The 20,210-nt window shown below is 36.6% G+C and overlaps 1 protein-coding gene across 7 annotated transcripts in view; it reads left to right on the plus strand.

Annotated features, from left to right (window-relative positions):
- The window catches only part of TENM2 (teneurin transmembrane protein 2), a 547,147-nt gene that overhangs the window by 289,193 nt on the left and 237,744 nt on the right, over positions 1-20,210 (plus strand). For 3 of the 7 annotated variants that reach the window (XM_075509417.1, XM_075509418.1, XM_075509419.1), the window contains one exon: positions 18,305-18,514. The exons of the other annotated variants lie outside the window; for them this stretch is intronic. In XM_075509417.1, coding sequence (XP_075365532.1) covers positions 18,305-18,514 — 210 coding nt within the window. The remainder of the gene's footprint in view (positions 1-18,304; positions 18,515-20,210) is intronic. 7 annotated transcript variants of the gene reach the window in all.

The following is a 20,210-nucleotide window of genomic DNA, read 5'->3' on the forward strand; positions in this document are numbered from 1 at the left end:
CCAATAACCAACAGTTTGTCAGGGCAATAATAATAATGGTATTTGTAGCTCTCTTAATTGGCTTTAACCTTTCCCTTTGTGTGGAACTATTAAAACATTAAAGGGGAAAGTGATTAGAGAGACAGCTTTATGTTAGCTCATGGTTTGCACCATTTTAATGAGGTCAAAGCAATAAAGAGTCTCAACAGATCCTAAGGTCTGGATGATGAATGACTGTCTTCCACTGCTGATTCAGTGTTGTGCTCAAGTTTTGAGTTGCTGTTTAAATATGAAAATATAAATTTCTACAGTTAGGAACTATTCTTGAATGATTTACTCTTTCTCAGGAATATGTATGCAAATGTATTTGAACAAAAATGAAAGAAGTTTTGCTTCTTGGCAGGAGGAAGATTGAAGTGGTTGGATTAGAGAAAATGTTTTTAACGTGTGGTTGATTTTGAAATAAATAAATAAATAAAACACATGTGCACACATTTGTGTTTAAATATACCTACTTAGGGTATTCAGGCATGTCTCCAGTACATTGATCATTAATCATATGTAGTAGAGTTATGATGAGAATTTAGCAACTGCTAAATGTGCCATTTTCCTAATGCAAGGTTACACTTGTGGTGGATGAGTAAGTGGTAGTTTTAGTGGACGTGTGGATGGTAATTATTGCCTATTGATCTTTCCTTAGTGGCTTCATTTATTAAAGGTGTTTGTTTTATCTGGTTTGGTGGAAATCTATGGTGCATCAAGCTTATAACTGAAAGATGATCCTTAGGATTTCTTGGTCTTATTTTAGGCCTTCATTTTTCCATTTTATCTTTCAGTCCATTTTTTTCCCTTGAAAAATATCTAAAGTAAAATCTGAAAGTGGACAAGCAGCGAGTCCCCCAGTTCACATCCACATATGCAGTAAAGTTTATATAGTGAGCTGCGGTATGTAAAAATACAGTTGGTAAAGACATGCATGATTGCTGACTGTATTCCTAAGGAAAACTGAAGTGGCTTGGGAAAAGTGTATAGCTCCTCTTGCACTTAGGAGCACTATGAGATATAAATCCCCTGTAGTTACCTCCCTTTCACTAACAATATCTTCACGTATCATTCACAAGAGAAAAAACACTATAAAAATAAAATAGGTATTACTTTCTGTGACAAACAACTACATTGTTGGTCTGAAAGTTTTATTAACAGCTTACATTTATATATTTTTATGATACTTTTAAAATAGTGAATTATGAACGACTGAAAATACCCTCCAGCTTAATTGAGAACCATTATGTCTAGTAATTGCCAGTGATTTCAGAAACAGCCGTTGTTCTCTGGCCTATTAGCATAATTTGAATTTTTTATTGCACTTCATAATTATCTGTTGGAGTTAACAAACAGGCCCATTTACTGAAGTGTTTAAGAACAAAAGCCCCAAATGGACTGAATTGTGATGTATTATTTCTATTAACCAACCTTGCTGGAACAGTTTTGTACATCAGTTTTTGATGGGGTCATGACTTCTGATAGAAGAGGAGTGTGGATTTTCTAGTTTTCATTTCATTAAGTGTAGGTAAAACGGCATCTTTAAAAATTGTCTTTGACTCCTTACATATCTACTGCATTTAGTCCTCAGTACCACTTTAACATGATCTCCACGATAGCTGGAGAGAAGCACTATTTCAGCCTTCTATATTTAACAAATTTCATCTGTTCACCGTGGCAAGTTAGCGAAGACAGAAGAAACTTGACCCCTGCTTAGACTGTAATATTTTTAGATCAAGACTCCTTTTTAGTTCTGTGATTTGTGGTGAAAACAAGCTCCTTATCTATCAATTAGATTTCTATGTACTGCAATAAAAGAAATCACTGAAACTCACTGTCTTATTACTGGTTTTCCCAGCCCATGATCACATACAGCATACCGTCATTTGTAATATAAAAACCTCCAGTGACAGAAAGACCTCCTAGTTGTTCCTATTTCTGTCATTCTTCTTTGTAGAAATCGTTTTAAGCAGATTTTTCTTCCTTGAGCGTTTAGACCTCGAGCCTTTAGGTAATCTTCTCAATTATTCCCTGGGGCTGTAGAGAGACAGGAAAGTGCAATTCTCTTAGCAGCTAAAATTGCAGGTTCAGGTTAAAATTAAGGTACAGGCTTTAAACAATCTGATATTGGGGAAAAAAGAAAGAGGATAGGAACAGATAGAAATCCTGGACTTTTGGCTAACAGTAAGGTTAGTGAAATATGTGATCGACTTTTCAGAGAGAATCGTAACTAACTCTTCTTTTGTAACCCTCTGGCAGGTGATATGGCAGGCTGTGTACGCTGCTTCTCTCTATATCGATCTTCTCTGTCCTCCTAACTTCATCTACATTCTCCTAAAATCCATCAAATGTTGTATTCAGTCTTTGTAGGGCCCTAATGGAATGTCTGAAAAGATTTGGGGGACAGAGGACCTGGGGTGGGGGCAGATGGAAGGGGACAGTCTTCTAACTGTTTTGACCTAAGCCAATTGCTTATTTAGGGCATTCAGCTATCAAATAATTTCACCCCTAATTTATTGCTTCTTTCTATGGCAGAAATATTTTACATTCGCTTTTACATTCATAATCAAAAAGTATGTACCAAGAAATTGGTATAACTGTTGGGAAAAATGTTAGTGATGAAAAGACAATCTTTGCTACGAGCAAAGAGAAACAGTTCATGAGCAGGTGTAGGGGTTTTTATTTGTTGTGTTTGTTTTTATTTTGGAGGAAATGCCTTTCCGATAAATTGACAGAGCCCAGCTGTAAACCTCTATTCCAGACATGAGCTTTCTGCAAGCTCTGAGTAACTTCCACAGAGCTGAGAGGACTGTAAAAATACCATGCAGGCCTTGGCCAGCAGCAAAGTTTAGATTTGAATAAGTCCAGAGCTTTCTGAGGATTAAAATGACATTTTTTTTCTTCAGGGATGTTTTAGATATGTGAGGTGCAATGAATGGAAAATTTCTTAATACGTAAGTGTTCTCCTATCATTGAAAATGATAAAGTAAATGTTATATAAGTGTGATTCTTCGTGCTTTAGTGTGGGAGGCATCTTTTTGAAGACTACGCAAGAAAATCACCCATTATCTTTTGTCATGAGTTAAGCCTAAACTAGGAATCTGGAATTGTTATACTACCTTTATGATAATTTTTATTGTGGGCTACCAGCTATTGTTACTGAAGCATATACTTACATCATATTTGCATGAATCAGGCTAACGGGTTTTGCCTTGCAGGAAGTACCTTTTTCTTATCTCTATCTTGCTGTTTGGTTTTGGTTTTGTTTTGTTTTGTTTTTTTCCTTCGTGACTTCAATATAAATTAAAACATACAGCTTCCTTCTGAGGAGTAATGAGAAATTTCTTGTGAAGATAACTTAAAGGTCAGCTCTTGGTAAGGTTAGGGTTAGGACACTACATGTCCTAGTGTGCGTACACATATACTTGTGTGTGTATGTATATATTTGTATGTGTTTATACAATATCCACATCTGTGGTATACACCTAACTCTCATATATTGTATGGATTTTTTTTCTATCACTTGCAGCAGTGTAAGGGGGAAGATCCTTAAACTGGGGACAGCTTCACCCCTAGTGAGGATAATCAGCAAGAGGTTTTTCCTTCTTATGAGACTAATGTTCTAAAATGTTTAACATTTCTTCTTTTATAATTAAACTAGAACATTCTTTATCCAAAAGATAGTGAAATACAGCCCATTTGAGTTGTATCATGCATTATGTTGGCCAAAAAGATTGCTGTAAGGATTTTTAAATACTGCACAGGATAGGACTGGTGATTGTATACGCCTTATAATATGCTTGCTTTATTTTTCAGTCAGTCTTTGACTCTGTTATAGGTTTGTTACGGATTTTATGATGCGTCCTATGGATTGAGAAGATACTAGGTCTCATATTACAGTACTAGCAAATGAGTAGGGACATTGCTGTCATGAAATTTTACCAGGTGTTAACTACAGGCAAATTGGAGACCTTTGCATCAGCCATCCTTTTTAATAATCTAAGCTCTTTTTATACTTTTATGATAGCTGTAAACTGTTGACCAGAGAAGGAACTGATAATTTTTGTCTCTTTCAAAAGCCATTCATTTTCTAGCACATATATATAGCAATTTATTTTCTAGCATATATATGTAAACATATATATGTAAACATATATATAACATATATATAAAACATATATAAAATAATGTATATATGCTATTGAGCTGGGGGGCATGTCTGACACCCTTGCATCATTTAAAATTACAGAGGGGAGGAATGGATAATCTTATTAATAAGAACAGTAACAACTGATGACATAGCCACTCTCTTTATCTCTTTGTTATTAAAGGAGTATGTCCTCTCTTTCTCTTATGAGATTATTACTTGTGGGATCTCAGGGTTTGACCTGACTTGTATTTTCTTTTGTTGCTGTTGTACGTCATTGGATTTAGGCTATGTGGATCTAATAAATAACAAGATTAAACTGAAGAAATTGTTGTTGTCACTCTATATAGTTGTAGCACATAAATGCGTGCTTCAGGTATTTAATTGCCATTCTAACGCAGAAGACAGTAGTTTTATGCTCCACTGTTGTGAATGATCACGTGGTTAATTTTGCAATCCATGGTGAACCTAAAAACTGAAATGGCATTGTGGGCAGTAGGAAGGTTACATAAGTATTGTTTGTAAAATCAAGTCTTACTGCGCAGAAAGAAGTCAAAGTTTTAAAAATTTTATTTGCTAAGCATTATGTATAATAATTATATGTTGTTTCAATTGTACATCAGGTAATATTATATATTGCAAAGGAAGTTGTTTCTGCAGTATTTGTCTGCCTCACTGCTTACAGGTGATGCCAAGGCAGTGCCAAAGTTAGACATGATGTGACCTGGGGTTGCTGTGGGACTGGTTGTCTGGATGTGAGAGGGAAGCTGTCAGTGTATTTAACATAGTACCAAGTTTTTAGTTGGGAGAATTGATTTTGTTCATACTTGTATTTGTGACATGCAGTTATAAATATAGTAGTTGATCTCCTTCTTACCTTAAAATTGCAGTGTAAATGAATATTTGAAATAATTATCCTGAGTTAAGAAGTTCAGACAAATTACAACTTGCTTTGTGGTGCGGAGACCTGACTTCAAGCAAGAATGAAAAAGAAACAGTCCCATATTACCTAAGTACTTTTTAATGTTCTCTGTCTCCATTGATAGACTGAATTTTTGACAGTGAAAGTATATACAGTTATATTCAGTTCATCTTCCCTGATTGTTTTCTCCATAAGCCTTCGGCTGAGTTTAGTTATGACTTATAGCTTGAGCATGGCATTTGGGAAAAACAGAAAAAGTAGTATAAATGTAAATGTGAAAAGCTACAGCTCATTCTGTTTTTGAAATTGTTGGTGTGAAAAGAACTCAACAGTGTTTTATTTAAACAAGGTCTGCTTCAACCTTGATTGACTTGCAGTAAATTGCCTGGTACGAGAGGCAAAAGGAAGTGGATAGAAAAATGGCAATCAGCACCAAATGTTTCACATATTGATTGACAAGCACCAGAGATGTGCTAGAGTAAGATAAATTGGCTAACAGAGCCCATCTTGACAGCTCCTGAGATGGGAAAATTGTTCCTGTTAATTTGCTGCTGGGACCTTGTCATTTATGGGGATATATATTTGAGTGCCTTCTAATGGTGTAAACAAACTTTGGATTCCTAAGTAGCATATTTCAGCTTCAGTCGCTTTAATTCTTCTCTGTCCGTGTATTTCTGATCTGTAGTTATAAAGTGCTTTAAGATCGAAAAAATGAGAGAAACTGTCATTATTTTAAAGATACAGTTCATGCTGAAATACAGAACAGCACATTCAAGCTATTCTGTAGCCTGTTTGATTTCAGTGGGGGTTTTGCTTTACTGAAAGGCGTGGAACAGAGCCCATTTGTTTAGAGGAAGAACATGTATCTTTATTCCTTCGTTCTGGCAAATTTAACTGTAACTATAATGAAAAGACTTCTTACCTTTTTAACATATCTAATTTTGTGCTTGCAAATGCCTTTTAATCAGGTTACAGGCTTTCTTAGTACTGCAGAGTGAAGCTTCCTTTTCCATATAGTAGTCTTTCATGTCTGCGATTTCTTTTCATTAAAAGGAAATTTATCTTTTTACCTTTCTGTACTGTTCTCCCAGACTGCCATTAATTATGGTGATAAACAGCAGTGCTAAAATAGTTAATGGTCTGATAGCTGTTGTGTTGCAAACTGCTGCTCAGAAAGGCTTTATTTTGGTTAAATCTTTTCACATAAAGTGAAATTTCACATAAATGACACTTAAGAAATCAACATTTTTCAGCTTTCATGTAAGGAAAGTGAGCAGATTTCAGTGTTCATTTAGGGTGTGGCCCACAAACAGTAAATTATATTGTCCTTGCTTCCATAATTTATATTCTGTTTCTTTATTTGAGTCTACTTCCCAAACTCTGAACTGGAAATCAACTTTACAAAGGTGGAGATATTTCAAACCTTTTTCAATACTGGGAGTGAACAAAAATTTATCTGCACTTAAATTGCTCATTTGGAAGTCGTTTGTTAGTTTTGTCCATGATCGTGTATTTGGATACTTTCTGTATTCCATGTCTTCTTCAGGGAATAGTCAGCTCTACAAGACATCAGAGAGATTTTGAAAGGGCTAAATAGGCCTAGCTCGGTATTAGTAATGGTATTTCATTTCCCCTTTGATTTTGAACTGCAGTTTAGCTCCAAGCTGTATTTCTAGATCTGAGTGCAGTGGACCATCCTGAATTGAATGAACAGCAGCAGCCTGGTATTCCAGTCAGGAAAAGACTGCAGTTGGGGGAGCTTCTCTCTGTGCAAAAGCTTTTTAGGACTCTAGGGTGAAATCCTGCCTGTGCTGAAGGCAAAAATACAATTTGTATTGACTTATATGGAGCTGAGATTCCACTGTGGTTTACTATTAAATGGTGGAATGTTCATTCTTGAAGCAGGATCTGTAACAGGGCCCGATAACTTCTTGTCAGGGTACACAAATGTTCAGTGTAAAATACCGTAACAGTCTTAAACACTTGTAGCACTTGTTAGATGTTTAAGAAAAAAAGATGTTTAGTTGCCTGAAGATGCAGTAAGACACAGGGAAGTCAAATGCTTACACGCTTTTGTGCTTTGGAAAATCCCGCCAGTGACATACACGACTGAGAAGTCAAGCCTTTAGTTTCCTTGTACGCCCAAAACTTCTGCTAATGTCAATATGGGTTGTGTAAGAAATGCAAGATTGGATCTTGAGAGAAGAAACCAGATGAAGCAAGAAAAATGTAAATATCAAGATAATACCATGTAAATGTAAGTATCAGTATCAAGAGTAATGGAAGATTAATTCCCATCATACTGATACTTTTCTTACTGCACCTTAGTATCTCCCAGCACTAAAATACAAACATCTCTAGAGTGTATCAGAGCAGATGTTTAGCACTAATTCAGAAGTGCATTCTACACACATTTAGAAAGCAAATAGGAACACCGTATTCAAACTGTAGGTGTAACTAAGAAAAGTAGACTTTAATAACCTGAAGCAGAATTAGCCAGAACATAGCGCTGGCACTGCACTATATGATAGAGCAGATTTTAAGCATATTATTTAATTTAGCCATATTAAAATAGCCATTTACATAATACTGATCAAGTGAAGCCTTGTGTTCTTTTCACATTTGTTCACCAGAAATTAGAGCTGCTTTTTTAGTAGGCTGCAAAGAGTTAACACAAGCTCTCTAATCATTATCCAACTCCCACCAGTTAGTACTATCTGTGTATGACTTTCACAGAGTTTGTTAAATAACTACAGGTCGGAGTTTTCTCATGTTTGTTAAAGATAGTGTTATTTTTCCCACCTATTAGTGACTCCAGGCATTTGAATCACTAAGTGTTGCAGCATTCCTGGAAATAAATTTCTCTAATAGAAATAAAGCCAACATCATTCAGGAATATATATAGTGGAGACGGCGTGAGTGATTGTTTAACAGTATTTAGAATTTCAATAAAATAAGGTGAAGGTAAACAGGAGGTGTTTGGATAGTGGAAACAAGTTTGTAGCACAGCATAGTCTGAACTCTCTGTGTCACTAGAATAAAGATCAAATCGAGTACTTGTAGATTTATCTAAGGAGGTAGATTTCATAGGGTGCCTGGTAATTACCTACCTAGGGCCTAATTACAACCCTTTCATTAGCGGAATTCTCTGGCATGAATGCTTAGCTGATAAGATTGATAAATAGGAAATTTTCTTTCTTCCCAATTTTCAAAAGCTGCACATATTATTAAGTTATTATAAAGGTAGAAGTTCAGTCACATATGATGATGGTTGTGAATCTTCCAATAAGTTTCTTCTAAATACATGATCTTAGAATGTTATTCTTGTCCCACAAGGAACAGGCAGTTGATGAGTTGTTATAATTTAATGTTAGTTATAGTTAGTTCAGAACAACCTTTTTTAGGGAAGTTAAGTTAATGCAAGTTCGTGTGAGTTATGCTCATGTGGATTTGTCTGTTTCTTCTTGCTCTGATTTTACTAAATCAGAGGTACAGTAAGATTAGAGAAGACATTTTGACTTTATGAGTGATGGGAAAAAATCATTGAAACAAATTACTGTTTTCCAGCTATGGCGGTATCAAGCATATGCCAAGTAATCAGCTTGCTAGTGTAATAGGTTCATGAAGGGAAAGAGTTTTCTAATCTTATTCACCGACGTTTTTCCCAAGACAGCGACAGCTTTTATAAAATGAGGCTTATAACTTCTCATTACAGAATCTAATCTGCCCAAAAGACACTGAACAGCTGCAAAACCCTAACATCATCTAGCTGTAAATTGTTTTTATTATTTATCTTTGTTTAACTAAAAAAGAAAGGGGCATAAGATGATTTAACAAGACAAGAATTAAGTGACATTAGCTTTTGACAGCAGCAAATTATTCCTTTACAAACTGAATTGGTTTAGATAATTTTTAAGTCATGACGGTCTACTTATTTTTAATATCCAAATTCCATAAAACTGATATATTTTGTAGGTGGATTGCTTAGGAAAATTAATTTAACATTTAACACTGAAAGTCAGAAGATAAGTGATTGATTTCCAAGTTAGTCTTATTCTTCTGCATAGATTTTAGTAATGATAGTATCTTGCATTGGTACAGTGATTTTCATATTCAAGAATTACACATGCAGAGTACTTCAGGAAATATTAACCACATACAGAGTTCAAATGGATTAAGGAAGATAACAAAACTTGAACAAGCTTGTAGAATGCATCTATAATAAAAAATAGAGACCAGGACTTGCTGGTTCTTCTTCATTCATTCCTTTTCTGTTATCTACAGTTCTCAACCTGTATTCCTGGGTGTGCAGTAAATGGTTCTCCTTCAGAGGACAGGGAAGAGGAACATATTAAATATGAATATATTTTAACATTGGATTTTTTCTTCTTTTTTTGTAACAGGAACTGGCTGCCATTTTAAAATTTTTCTTTTTTTCTATCACATTTAATACCTTATAAACCATTTCTTGTCCTGCCAGCAGAATTTAACTAGAACTACAACAGTGCTAAACCAATGAGACTTTATGCATTACTGTCATGACAAATCTAAGATTATTTTGTTTTGTTCGGGATTTTCTTGATTTATCTCTACCCCCACCACCCATGTAGGATTGCTTGGAAATGTAAATATAAATTATAACATGTACCTAAGAAGAAATAGCTTTGAGTTTTAGGATAATTTTATTTAAACATCATTTTAACTTCTAGACTATTAAAAAGCTATACCTACACAGGTAAGATCATGATTTCTAGGAATATGTTCTCTAAAGAAATGCACTTTTTTGCTTGTACAATGTGAATTTAGGAATCTTTCAAAACTGTATTTTATGCTGCATCAGATCATCCTGTGTTATTGTGTTTCATATTTTCATAAAGGAGATAGAGATTTTGGCATGTATGTGTTAATTTCTTCAGTGCCCTTTTGCTGAGGGCTTTGGTCTCCTTAGAGTTGATTTTGCTTTTTGATGTTTCACAGAAAGGCTCTAGGAAACCTGGGTGTGGTTGAGAGCAGAGTTAGTTCCATTGCCTGCTTGAGAGGGGAGGGAATGGATGTTGCTTCTACTAAGTTTGGCTTCAGTATTGCTTTGGAGATCTTGCCAACATAAATTTCACTCACTCACCCTGAATGCAACAGGAGTTCATGTGTTGATGGTGTGATGGAGCTGTGCCTCTACAATACTGACACTCAGCTCCTGCTGCTGTGCAGAACTGCAACACGAGCCTTTCAACATTTCAGCCACCTGGAAATGAAAAACCCACCCCCAAAAAATAAAGGTCTCAGGGCTTCAGGGGCCCAAGTGAATTCCTTCTGAAAGAATGTAGCTCCAGGCAGCCCCAGGGAGCAGAGCGGACAGTAGCCAACCCATCACACACGCAGTCTGCAAAGACGTAGTTGTAGACACAGACATCTCACTCCACAACTGGCTCCACCGTTTCTTACTTGGCAGAGCAGAATCTACAAAGTATTGGTGAAAATGGCATAACCAGGCTCTCTGTGTGCTGTGCAGGGCTCTGTTGTTCTGCTCTCAGAGGAGCTACTGACCAAAGATACAAATCTTTCTTATACATTGATAGAAATTGCCTTTTTGGGCATGTTCTTGCCTATACTGTAGTTACATAATTTTTAAAAAAATTATGTTCACTCTGTTCATGCTGTTGCTCGGGTTTTATGCTTTTTTGCATAACAAAGGTTTTGAAAAAACTAAGCGAGGCACGAAGGGTGTCGTTCATTTTGTTAAATGGGAAAGACACAAACCCATAGTACTGATTTGTCTTCGCTGGTTCATTGTTATGTAAATCACAGATGATGACTTACTGTGTCTAGATCTCTTTTTTGGCATTCTCTTTTAATGGTTTCAAAGCCACCTTCTGTCTTTCCCTCGTATGATATGATGGTATCAACTTTATCCTTAGTTGCTCCGACTATCCTTTTTGATGCAGAGAAATACCTAAAAACATCAATAAACAGGTCTGTGCAGGAACATCAGCCCCATGCTTTTTTCTCCTTTGACTCTTATGAAATAGACTCTGTGAAAACACTTTTCTTAGCTTGGCTGGTTTTGTTCATTTGTTGCTTTCAGAGAGATAGGAGCTTCAGAAGCTCTGGAAGTACCTTTCTTCAGTAATAACTCTCTATCATCCAAATCCTGATTTATATCTTTTTTTTTCCTTGCTGTTTTGAAGCTTGTTTGCCTTAGAAAAAAAAAACCTGCAACAGGAGTTTAGGCAACAGAAAGCAACTTGATGCTGAAGAAAATGATCGCAAATTGTCAGATTTCTTTCCTTCTTTTTCTTGCATACTTCATTTTGGGCTTTTGTTTTGTCAACTTGAAATGCAGTCAGATGAATGAAGGGCTAACTGAGTCCTCTTTCCAGATAAATTAGCATTGCTACTTGCCAGATGAGCTAACTGTTAGGTGGTGTGTCTTGTCTTTCTCCTGGGAGCTGGCAGTAGAGGCTGCCTAGCTCTGGGGGAAAATGACTTTCTCCCCTGAGAAAAGCTTTGCCTGCTGGGGCTCCCCACTGGCCTCCAGTGCGCTGAAGTACAAATGCCATTTTAGCTACAAAAATAATAGATGCTGTTATTATACAGAAAATGGGTGATTTTTCCTGTTGTCAGTTAACTGTAGTAATTTCATCAAATACAAAATATTTATATTCCTTATGCCAGTTATGGCAATATATATTTAATTTATTAAAAATGACTCTGCTTGAGAGTGCCCAGCCCATTGGCAAGACGTGCTTTGCACAAATATTTGAAGGACAGGTTTTTTTCTTGCAGAAGGCAGTTATTCTGAGGAGCAATAGGAGAGTCTGCTGAATGTGCTATACCTCAGGAAAGTTTCACCTTCATCAGCCACCTGCTTAATTTATAGTGCTTTGCACTGCAGAAACATGCATCTTACCGTTATCTAGTTGTTTCCTGACACATTTAGCAACGTTTCTCGCTCCTTAAAGGGAAATTAACATTGCTGACAATGTAGGTGCTTTAGTTAGGCTGACTTGGAAATGTAGTGAGAATGTGTCTGGTGCGTGTGTTACCCCTCGAGCAGGGTCATAGAACCATAGGACAGCCAGGGTGCTGGCTATGTTCCTTGTATTGATTCCGTTTGGCTTTCCAGCTCCATTTCCTGAAGTAAGGGAGAAAAGGAGGGGGATATCTGATCCTTCTCTTTTATCATCTCTAGTTAATGTCCAGCCAATGCCATTACTAGATAGCCTTTTAGTAAATATGAGCAACGCAGCAACTGCTGCTAATGATAGTCTATCATTTAAGTCACTAACATAATTTTATGGGATTACTTTATATAGGGTTCTATACTTTGTATCGGTGTAACGTGAATATGAGCTTCAATCAGTAAATGTCAAAATCTTAATTGCCAATTAAGTGCCATACACTTTCTGTTATGATGCCATCAGTTATGTAGAAACAACTCATCTCCTTTACTTTTTACTTCCCTAGCTTCCTGCATTAATACTTGAATGCTACTGCATCTTCCAAACAGTTGTTTTAAAAAGAACAGTTACCTTAAAGTTTCCCTTCTTTCTGCAATCTAATGTGTTGAGGATTGCACAGTGAGTTTTTGGCTTGTGTATGTCTTTTCTATTTGAGTCCTAGTCCTTATGACCAGAGCTGTAGAACAAAGACATAAGTGACTTTATTGATAGTAATATATGTGACTAACTGTAGTTCTTACAGATCATTTATGTTTATTTTCTGCATGAATAGCAGGTAGCCTAACTTAGAGAAGTACAAAATAGTTATATCAAAACCTCTTGATTATGAAGATTACCAGCTGTTTAAAGCTATTGAAACTTGATTTTGCTTATAAGAGCCTCTACACATAGGAAGATGCCTTCATAAATGTAATGTATCAATGAGGATATGCTGTTTAGGTATATGAAATTCTCAGTGTGACATGCTGAAAATGCCTGGGGTTGAACAATCTACACAGATTTTTGCTACACATGTGCTAACCTTAGAAGTGAGATTCTCCTGATGGGAAGAGCTTGAGAATTCCATTGCAGGTAAACTAAGCTTTGAGATCTGTATTTACCACCTCTGGGATTCAGATCTTTTCTAACAAAATAAGTTTTTATATTGAAGTGGATAACTTAGGAATGCAGGATGGCAACAAACAAGTTGTGATCTTCCCCATGACAAAGTTAATGGCAAAATGGCTATTTAAGGAGTCTGAATTGGTCCTTTAGACTTCTTAAAATAATCTTGCTTGGATATTATTATGGTTGGATTCGATGATCTTAAAGGTCTTTTCCAACCTATACGATTCTGTGATTCTGTGATTGTGTATCTATCTAAATGTGTGGGGGTGAATTTATTTAAATATATAAATATTTATATAAATATAGACACAATTATGTTTCTTATATATTGTTAGGTAGTAATACTATACTATAGTACAGCTAGCTGAAAGGCTACTTAACAGCTCTTCAAGTTGTTTTTTTGTAATGCATATTTACACAGTAACTGCTCATGTGTCAAAATTCTTAAATTTTGATGATTTTTGTTGTGTTTGTTCCTGTCATGCACCATGGTGGAAAGTAGGGGCCAGGGTTTCACGCACACAAGGGCTTTATTCACCCACAAAACTCCACAGGTCCTTTGCAGGAGGAGGAAGAAGGGGGAGTATGGAAAGCGCATTGCAAAATGCCTTCAGTAACTGATAAGCAGCCTGCTTTTCTTCTTTGATTGTGTCTTTCATTTACATATATTAATGACAGGATTGATTGCAGGAGGTCCTTTTTATCTCCCCCCAGACTCCCCTCCCCCCCCGATAGGTTTTGGTCTTTTAGGCTAACAGCAACCAGAGTATCTCTTTCCAAAATGTGTTATTGTAATTAAGATGAACAGAACTCTTCTTAGCTGTCTTGTAAGTGTCTCGGCTTGAGACAGTCTGCTCTGTCGCCCCATTGCCGCATTATACCATGACCACACATGGCAGGTTCACCCTGGTAAGCTTGTGCCTTATTCAGCCTCTGTCTGGCTGTGAAGCTGTCCTTAACAAGGAGAATAAAGGGATTCCTCACACCTATGTCTGACCTGCATACTCAGCTTTTGTGGATGTCTTCGGAAGATGGTTGTGGAGCTGTGGCATCCTTACCAGCTACAAGCGTGGCACGATTTTTGAATGTTGATACTATGGCAGATTTTAAGCCTTAGGGGCTTAAAAGTGTAGCAGTAATTGAGGAATGGTTTCATAAAAGTGCCTGGGCTGCTGAAGAAAGATGTGACTTTGTTAAAAAGAAAAAATGGAAATAATAAGTCTATGCTGTCTGCTATATAATCTTAGGGGAAAAAAGGGAATATAAGTGATAAGAGGGTAAAAAAGGCCTTTGCAGAATGAGGTTCCAAGTGGCATGGAAGCCAGAAGCTATCCCAAATCAGAATGCCCTCCAGAAGGAGACTTAGCAAGTTTTTTCCTTCACTATTAAGTAGTAAGATAAGATAAATGACAGGAGAAAGTAATGAGGGGGAAAAAAAGAAAAAGGTTTTTTTGTTCTTGTCTTGCTTTTTTTTGAAAAATGGCTTACAAATACTGTATTCAGTATCTGTATGAGTATTTGCCATGTATGAGTATACACAGTATGAACATGCATATGAACAGATATTTGAAGAAAAACTAATATTAACTTTTACCATTGAAATTGTAATACATCAGCTTTTAGACTTTGGTTTCTCTTTCTAGCATTTGTATCTGGTTTATGTTTCTTTGGGTATGTTACACAGTAACATTATTGCTCTCAATAGAAGTAAGTATCTATTACATAGGGTTTCTGTCAATGCACAACTAGATAAAAATCTTATTCATAGACGCTTTATCATATTAATAAATGAAGAGTAGATGCAAATTGTACAGAATCCTATTTACATTATGGATTTAACTTTTGAAAACAGCAATGTAGTAGAATACTGATGTTACCGTACATCACAGTATGTTTTATGATACTGTAGGGTATTATTGCAAGTCCCATTGTGAAGTGATGGAAATTTAGAATAATGTCAAGAGATGGGGGGTTTCAAAATATAACTGTTAAGGTATCTGCAGACACATTAATGGGTCTGGCAAGAAGCTCAGTTTTATAAAACCTGTAAAGCTTAGTCTGTTATTTTAAATGGTACAATAATACATTGAATTTATTTGACCAAGATATTAGTATTCAACGGTATGAATCGAACCCATTATTTCTAACTTAAGAGTATACAGTAACAAATAAATTGCATTTATCATGCTCTTTATAGCCTAACTGCAATACGTTCAATTCTCTTCGGTAGTTTCACAACCATTCTCTCAACTGTGGTACTGCAGATAGTTACCCTTTACATTAATTTCCTAAGGCAACAAAGCTTAATAGTATCTTTTTCTGTTCCTCTTCAGTAATTTTTCAACTCACTTCCCACCAAATTTTACAAAAGGTTGGGTGTCGTAAGGTATTCCTGTGTGTTTCGGGGAGTGGGGGTGGAGAGCCATACAGAGAGAAGCAGCTCTACTAGAGCCCCACTACTGCAGAAGGAAAGGCTGTAGTGGGAGTTCAATGTTTAGTAGATGCCAGAAATCAACATGACAGAAAGATCAAGAATGCCCCAACCACAAGAAAAGTTTTAATCAAATTTGGCAACTTATTAGGAAATCTAGTCACAGGACAGGTTGGCAATAGGTTCTATGACTCGCAGACATCTATGTTTTTCAATTAACATGTGCTTATGGACAAATCTTCCTCAAGAGCCAACTTCCCACCGAAATAATGCAACATTTTAACAACTTGATACCTTCTGTTTCCTCTAAGCTACAAACAGAGCTGGAGTAATTAGATGTTTTACCTTGTCTTCAGGGAATTGGGCTGTATTATTTCATGAAAGTAACAATGTGATTAGCTTTCCTGGCAAAAGAATTCTTGGGTTTTTTCATTTCTCTCAATGTATTCTGCAAAAAGGTACCTAAATTTCTCTGAAATACCAGATGCAGTTTACACAGAAGGCAAAATCTTTTTCCCTTCATCTCATCACTTCACACATCCAACATTTTTATAATACAGTAATATTTTCATATGATACAGTAAATGCAGATTTTGAATTTATAAGCTGCTCCTTTTAACTTCATAATGTTGAAGCAGAGCCAGAATATGTGAAAATTAAATGCACACAATGGGCACAGTGTCACATTCCTGTCTGAGGTGTGTCAAACGTCAGCCTCTCTGCTTGTTTCCAACGCATTGCAAAGAAATAATTAGAAACTGGGTTTGCTCAATCACTTCCCTTGAATGTTTAGGATATTCACTGTAGTATTTCATAAGAATAGCATAATCATGAATAATAACAGTAATTATTCCTGTCATCAATATTAGAATTATTTCCTCATAAATGCAAGTCCACAACAAAAATATTCAATACATATTGAATTTTCTCTAGCATAAAAGACAGTAGATGGGAGTTACTATGGAGTAGCTTAAACCCATTTCTGTCGTATGGTAACTTGGTCTTTTAGTCTTTTTCATCAATTTATCCAGTCCTAAAAATATAACAAAAAATAAGCATAATAGTCATTTGCCTATCTCCAGGTTTTTATTTTATTTTAAACTTTTTGAAGGTAAGAAAGTAGTTCATGCTGTTTGCTGGTACCATGCAGTGAAAGGGTTTTTTTCAGTTTCTATGGGTACCTTTGGTTGATTGCTGCTCCTCAAATATAGTTTATATGTGATGGCTGGAATTTTTTCATTTTCTTGATTTTCTTTTTTTTTTCCTCTCCTTTGGAATTTGATGTGTGACTCTAGAAGATTACCTAATGGTATAAACCTTAGTGTAATTCCTATAAAGTGAGGGGTTCTTGATTCCAAAAATGAAGATGTAACTTCATTTGACAATGAGAAAGCCAGTGTGTATTTGCTCTGCTACTATTTCTTTAAGAATGATGGAAGTAAGGATGCACCATTGCACGTACTTTTGCTGCGTTTTAACATTTGTAGCTAGTATGCAGCAGATCTCTCTTTGCCTCACAGGCTTTGGCAGTATCGCAGAGGTCATATTTTCCTATGTTTAAATTATTCATGAACAATTTCTCCAATGCACTAGATAAACTTGCAGAGATTAGAATGCGTGTTTCTCTTCTTCCTCTCATCCCTACAACTGGTCATATTCTAATAGGCAATGCAAAAAAAACCCCAAACCTGTCTTCATCTGTGTGCATTTGATGGAATGGATTGATATAAAGTTATGAGAGGAAAGTTCACAAAAGCAAAGAGTAAAAAAGTATGAATGGGGTTTTTTTGTTGAGTTGATACCACTAGTTTAGTTGACCAAAAATATGTTGTTACAGTGGGCTGAGGTGTATCGTACACATTAAGGATCAGGTTTCAGAGTTGAAATTAATCTGTCTGGTGAGCTAGACAGGAAATTTTGTCCCTGCAGAATGAAATGAGAGGGAAAGGACAGGAAAGCTTAGAGTTTCCAACCCATATTCTAGTTTAGCCCATCTCTACAAATGGAATAATTCCCTTTCAGTCCTGCTGTCCCCTGTGCTTCCTGTCCCATCCATCGGTGATTTTGGAAAGATCTGCAACAACGCAGGAAGAACCTTAGCTTGGAGGTAGCCTTCATATGGTTCCTGTTACATGCCTCTAATAGATTCCTGTACTGGAGCAATTTCCCTGGTAAAAAAAAAAATAAAAAAAATCAGACCACCACCATTATTTTAAGAGCTGATTACAGGCACGTGTTGTAATTTCAGGAATCAACTCATTATAGTCCCCTTTCTCATTGGTCTTATTTAGCCAAAAAACGTATTGCTGTGAAAATTCTTCTGGTAAAACACGTAGCTGATGCACTTGCATTTTGCAGCATCTGAGAATGCAGCTTGGGGCCTTTCAGTTTGGCTGCTGTGTGTTTCAGTGCTCCTGCAGAACGGGCTGCTTCCGATGCAGTGGTGTGCGGTTGCTCTCATTCACCCAGCGTCGGTTCACCTGATGAGTTACAAGCTGATGCTGTGGAGAGATTTTTGGAATGAGTTCACAACATAGCTGCTGACAATGCCTTCAATATGATACAAAGGGACAAGTTCGTACCAGCGGAGAGATTTTGTGGCTCTGCGCAGCAGTAATCATATGTAACGATGGACAGTTACAGTGCAATTACTTGGCTGTTTGGTTTTTTTCATTACATTCATTGCTGATCTTTGATCCCTGTGTCCTCTTTCCCAGGTCGTCCCATTCCACCTACATCCTCGTCTAGCCTTCTCCCATCTGCTCAGCTGCCCAGTTCTCATAATCCTCCACCAGTTAGCTGCCAGATGCCATTGCTAGACAGCAATACGTCCCATCAAATCATGGACACCAATCCTGATGAGGAGTTCTCTCCTAATTCATATCTGCTAAGAGCGTGTTCAGGGCCACAGCAGGCTTCCAGCAGTGGTAAGAAAATTGCAAGCATATGGAGTTTGTTTGTGACACGTTTGTGCCGGTTTTATGCGTTATTTTGCAAATGTGTTCTTACATCACCACAAAATTGAGAGCATATATGGAAATGAGGCAAACAAAAATCTTACTGCTTTATTTCAATGAAACTTTTCTGGAAACACCATACATCATATATGTTTTTCTGTCATTTTACTATAGAGAGCTTTTTTGTTTTAGGACTGCTATAAGTAGTGTAAAAAAATATTATTGAATCCTTGTCATCAGAGAGATTTATTTTTTAAAGTAGGTTTCCTGCTCTTTGATGCATCTTGTAAAATCGAGGTGTACACACAATGGTTCTTTGTTCTGCATAGGCTAGTCCAATATCTTTCGTAGGTGATGAGGTTCTGTATCTAAAAATATTTGTTGCTTTTGCCATTCTATATCTGTTCTTGTTTCAGAATCTGTCTGATTCTATACTCCCAATGTCACATTTAACTAAGATAATGCTATTTTTCAGCAAATTAATTCTTGTCTTTCAGGTCACTGTTTTAAAACGTTTGCAACTCTGCTATCAGTCATATAATCTGTAGTGGTCAGGGTTTTCTTTCTTTTTTTTTTTTTATTGACAGATGCTGACTTTTCATTTTGACAGCCAAAAATTGAGAAATGAAGATGCAATCCCTAGCACAGGCAAAACAAAAGAAGACTATTATAGCTCCTTATTTTGTGCTTTTTTTTTGAACATAGATATCTCTTGTGCAATTCCTGTCTATTTAACTAAGCACTATAAGTTTATATCTTATAAGCAGTTTCTGATCTGCTCAAGGTTGCTCTTTCTTGTAACAATACATAACTGAACGGTATTGGAGATGGTATGTGGTGTGGAACTGTTGGCCTTTGTGGGTGCATTCAGTACACTTGAATGATGCCCTTTAACCAGTGGCTGGTGGTGCATGGAGGGAGGATGAGACAAGTGGAAGTTGAAACATAAGATTCAGAGACGATATAAGGTAAAGCCTTTTCCCTAAGCATTGGATTGGAAGAGGTTGCCCAGAGAACCTGTGCAGTCTCTGTCCTTGGAGGTTTTCAAGAACAGGTTGGTTAAAATCCTGAGCTACTTGGTCTGACCTCAGAGCTTCCCTTGCTTGACAGGAGGCTGGACTAGGGACCTCCTCAGGTTACGTCCATCCTGAGTTATCCTTTAACTCTATGATCCATTCAGATATGTTAAAATACAATTGCACAAAGAAATAATAATTCAGGGATTGAGCCTGCTTCCTTGGTACTTGAGGTTTGAGGGCGGAAAATATGATACCAGTTTTGAGGAGTTTTTTAAGAGGTTAAGGGTGGATCTGGGGAGCTGCGGACCTCAAAATCTGTTAATTAGTAACTCAATAGAAACCATAGAAATGGGAAAAAAAAGTGGATATGATCTGTCTTTGATGAGTCAGTATAGCTTCTGTAAAGGGTTATCCTGCCTTAGAAACTTTTAAGAGTTCTTTGGAAGGGTCAGCCATTTCTGAATAGGAGTGATCTTGTTGAGGAAGAGTCTTTGTATTTTCAAAAGGGTCTCAGCAAAATTTGTCACTAAGTCCTTTTAAGGAAACTAAACTAATGTAGGGTAAGAGGGAAGATTCCTGCATGATAAGTAGTTATTTGAAAGATGGTAAACAGAAGCTGGAGCTCCCCAATGAATTTTAATGGGACA

Source organism: Mycteria americana, chromosome 8 (assembly GCF_035582795.1).
Source record: "Mycteria americana isolate JAX WOST 10 ecotype Jacksonville Zoo and Gardens chromosome 8, USCA_MyAme_1.0, whole genome shotgun sequence".
NCBI lineage: Eukaryota > Metazoa > Chordata > Aves > Ciconiiformes > Ciconiidae > Mycteria > Mycteria americana.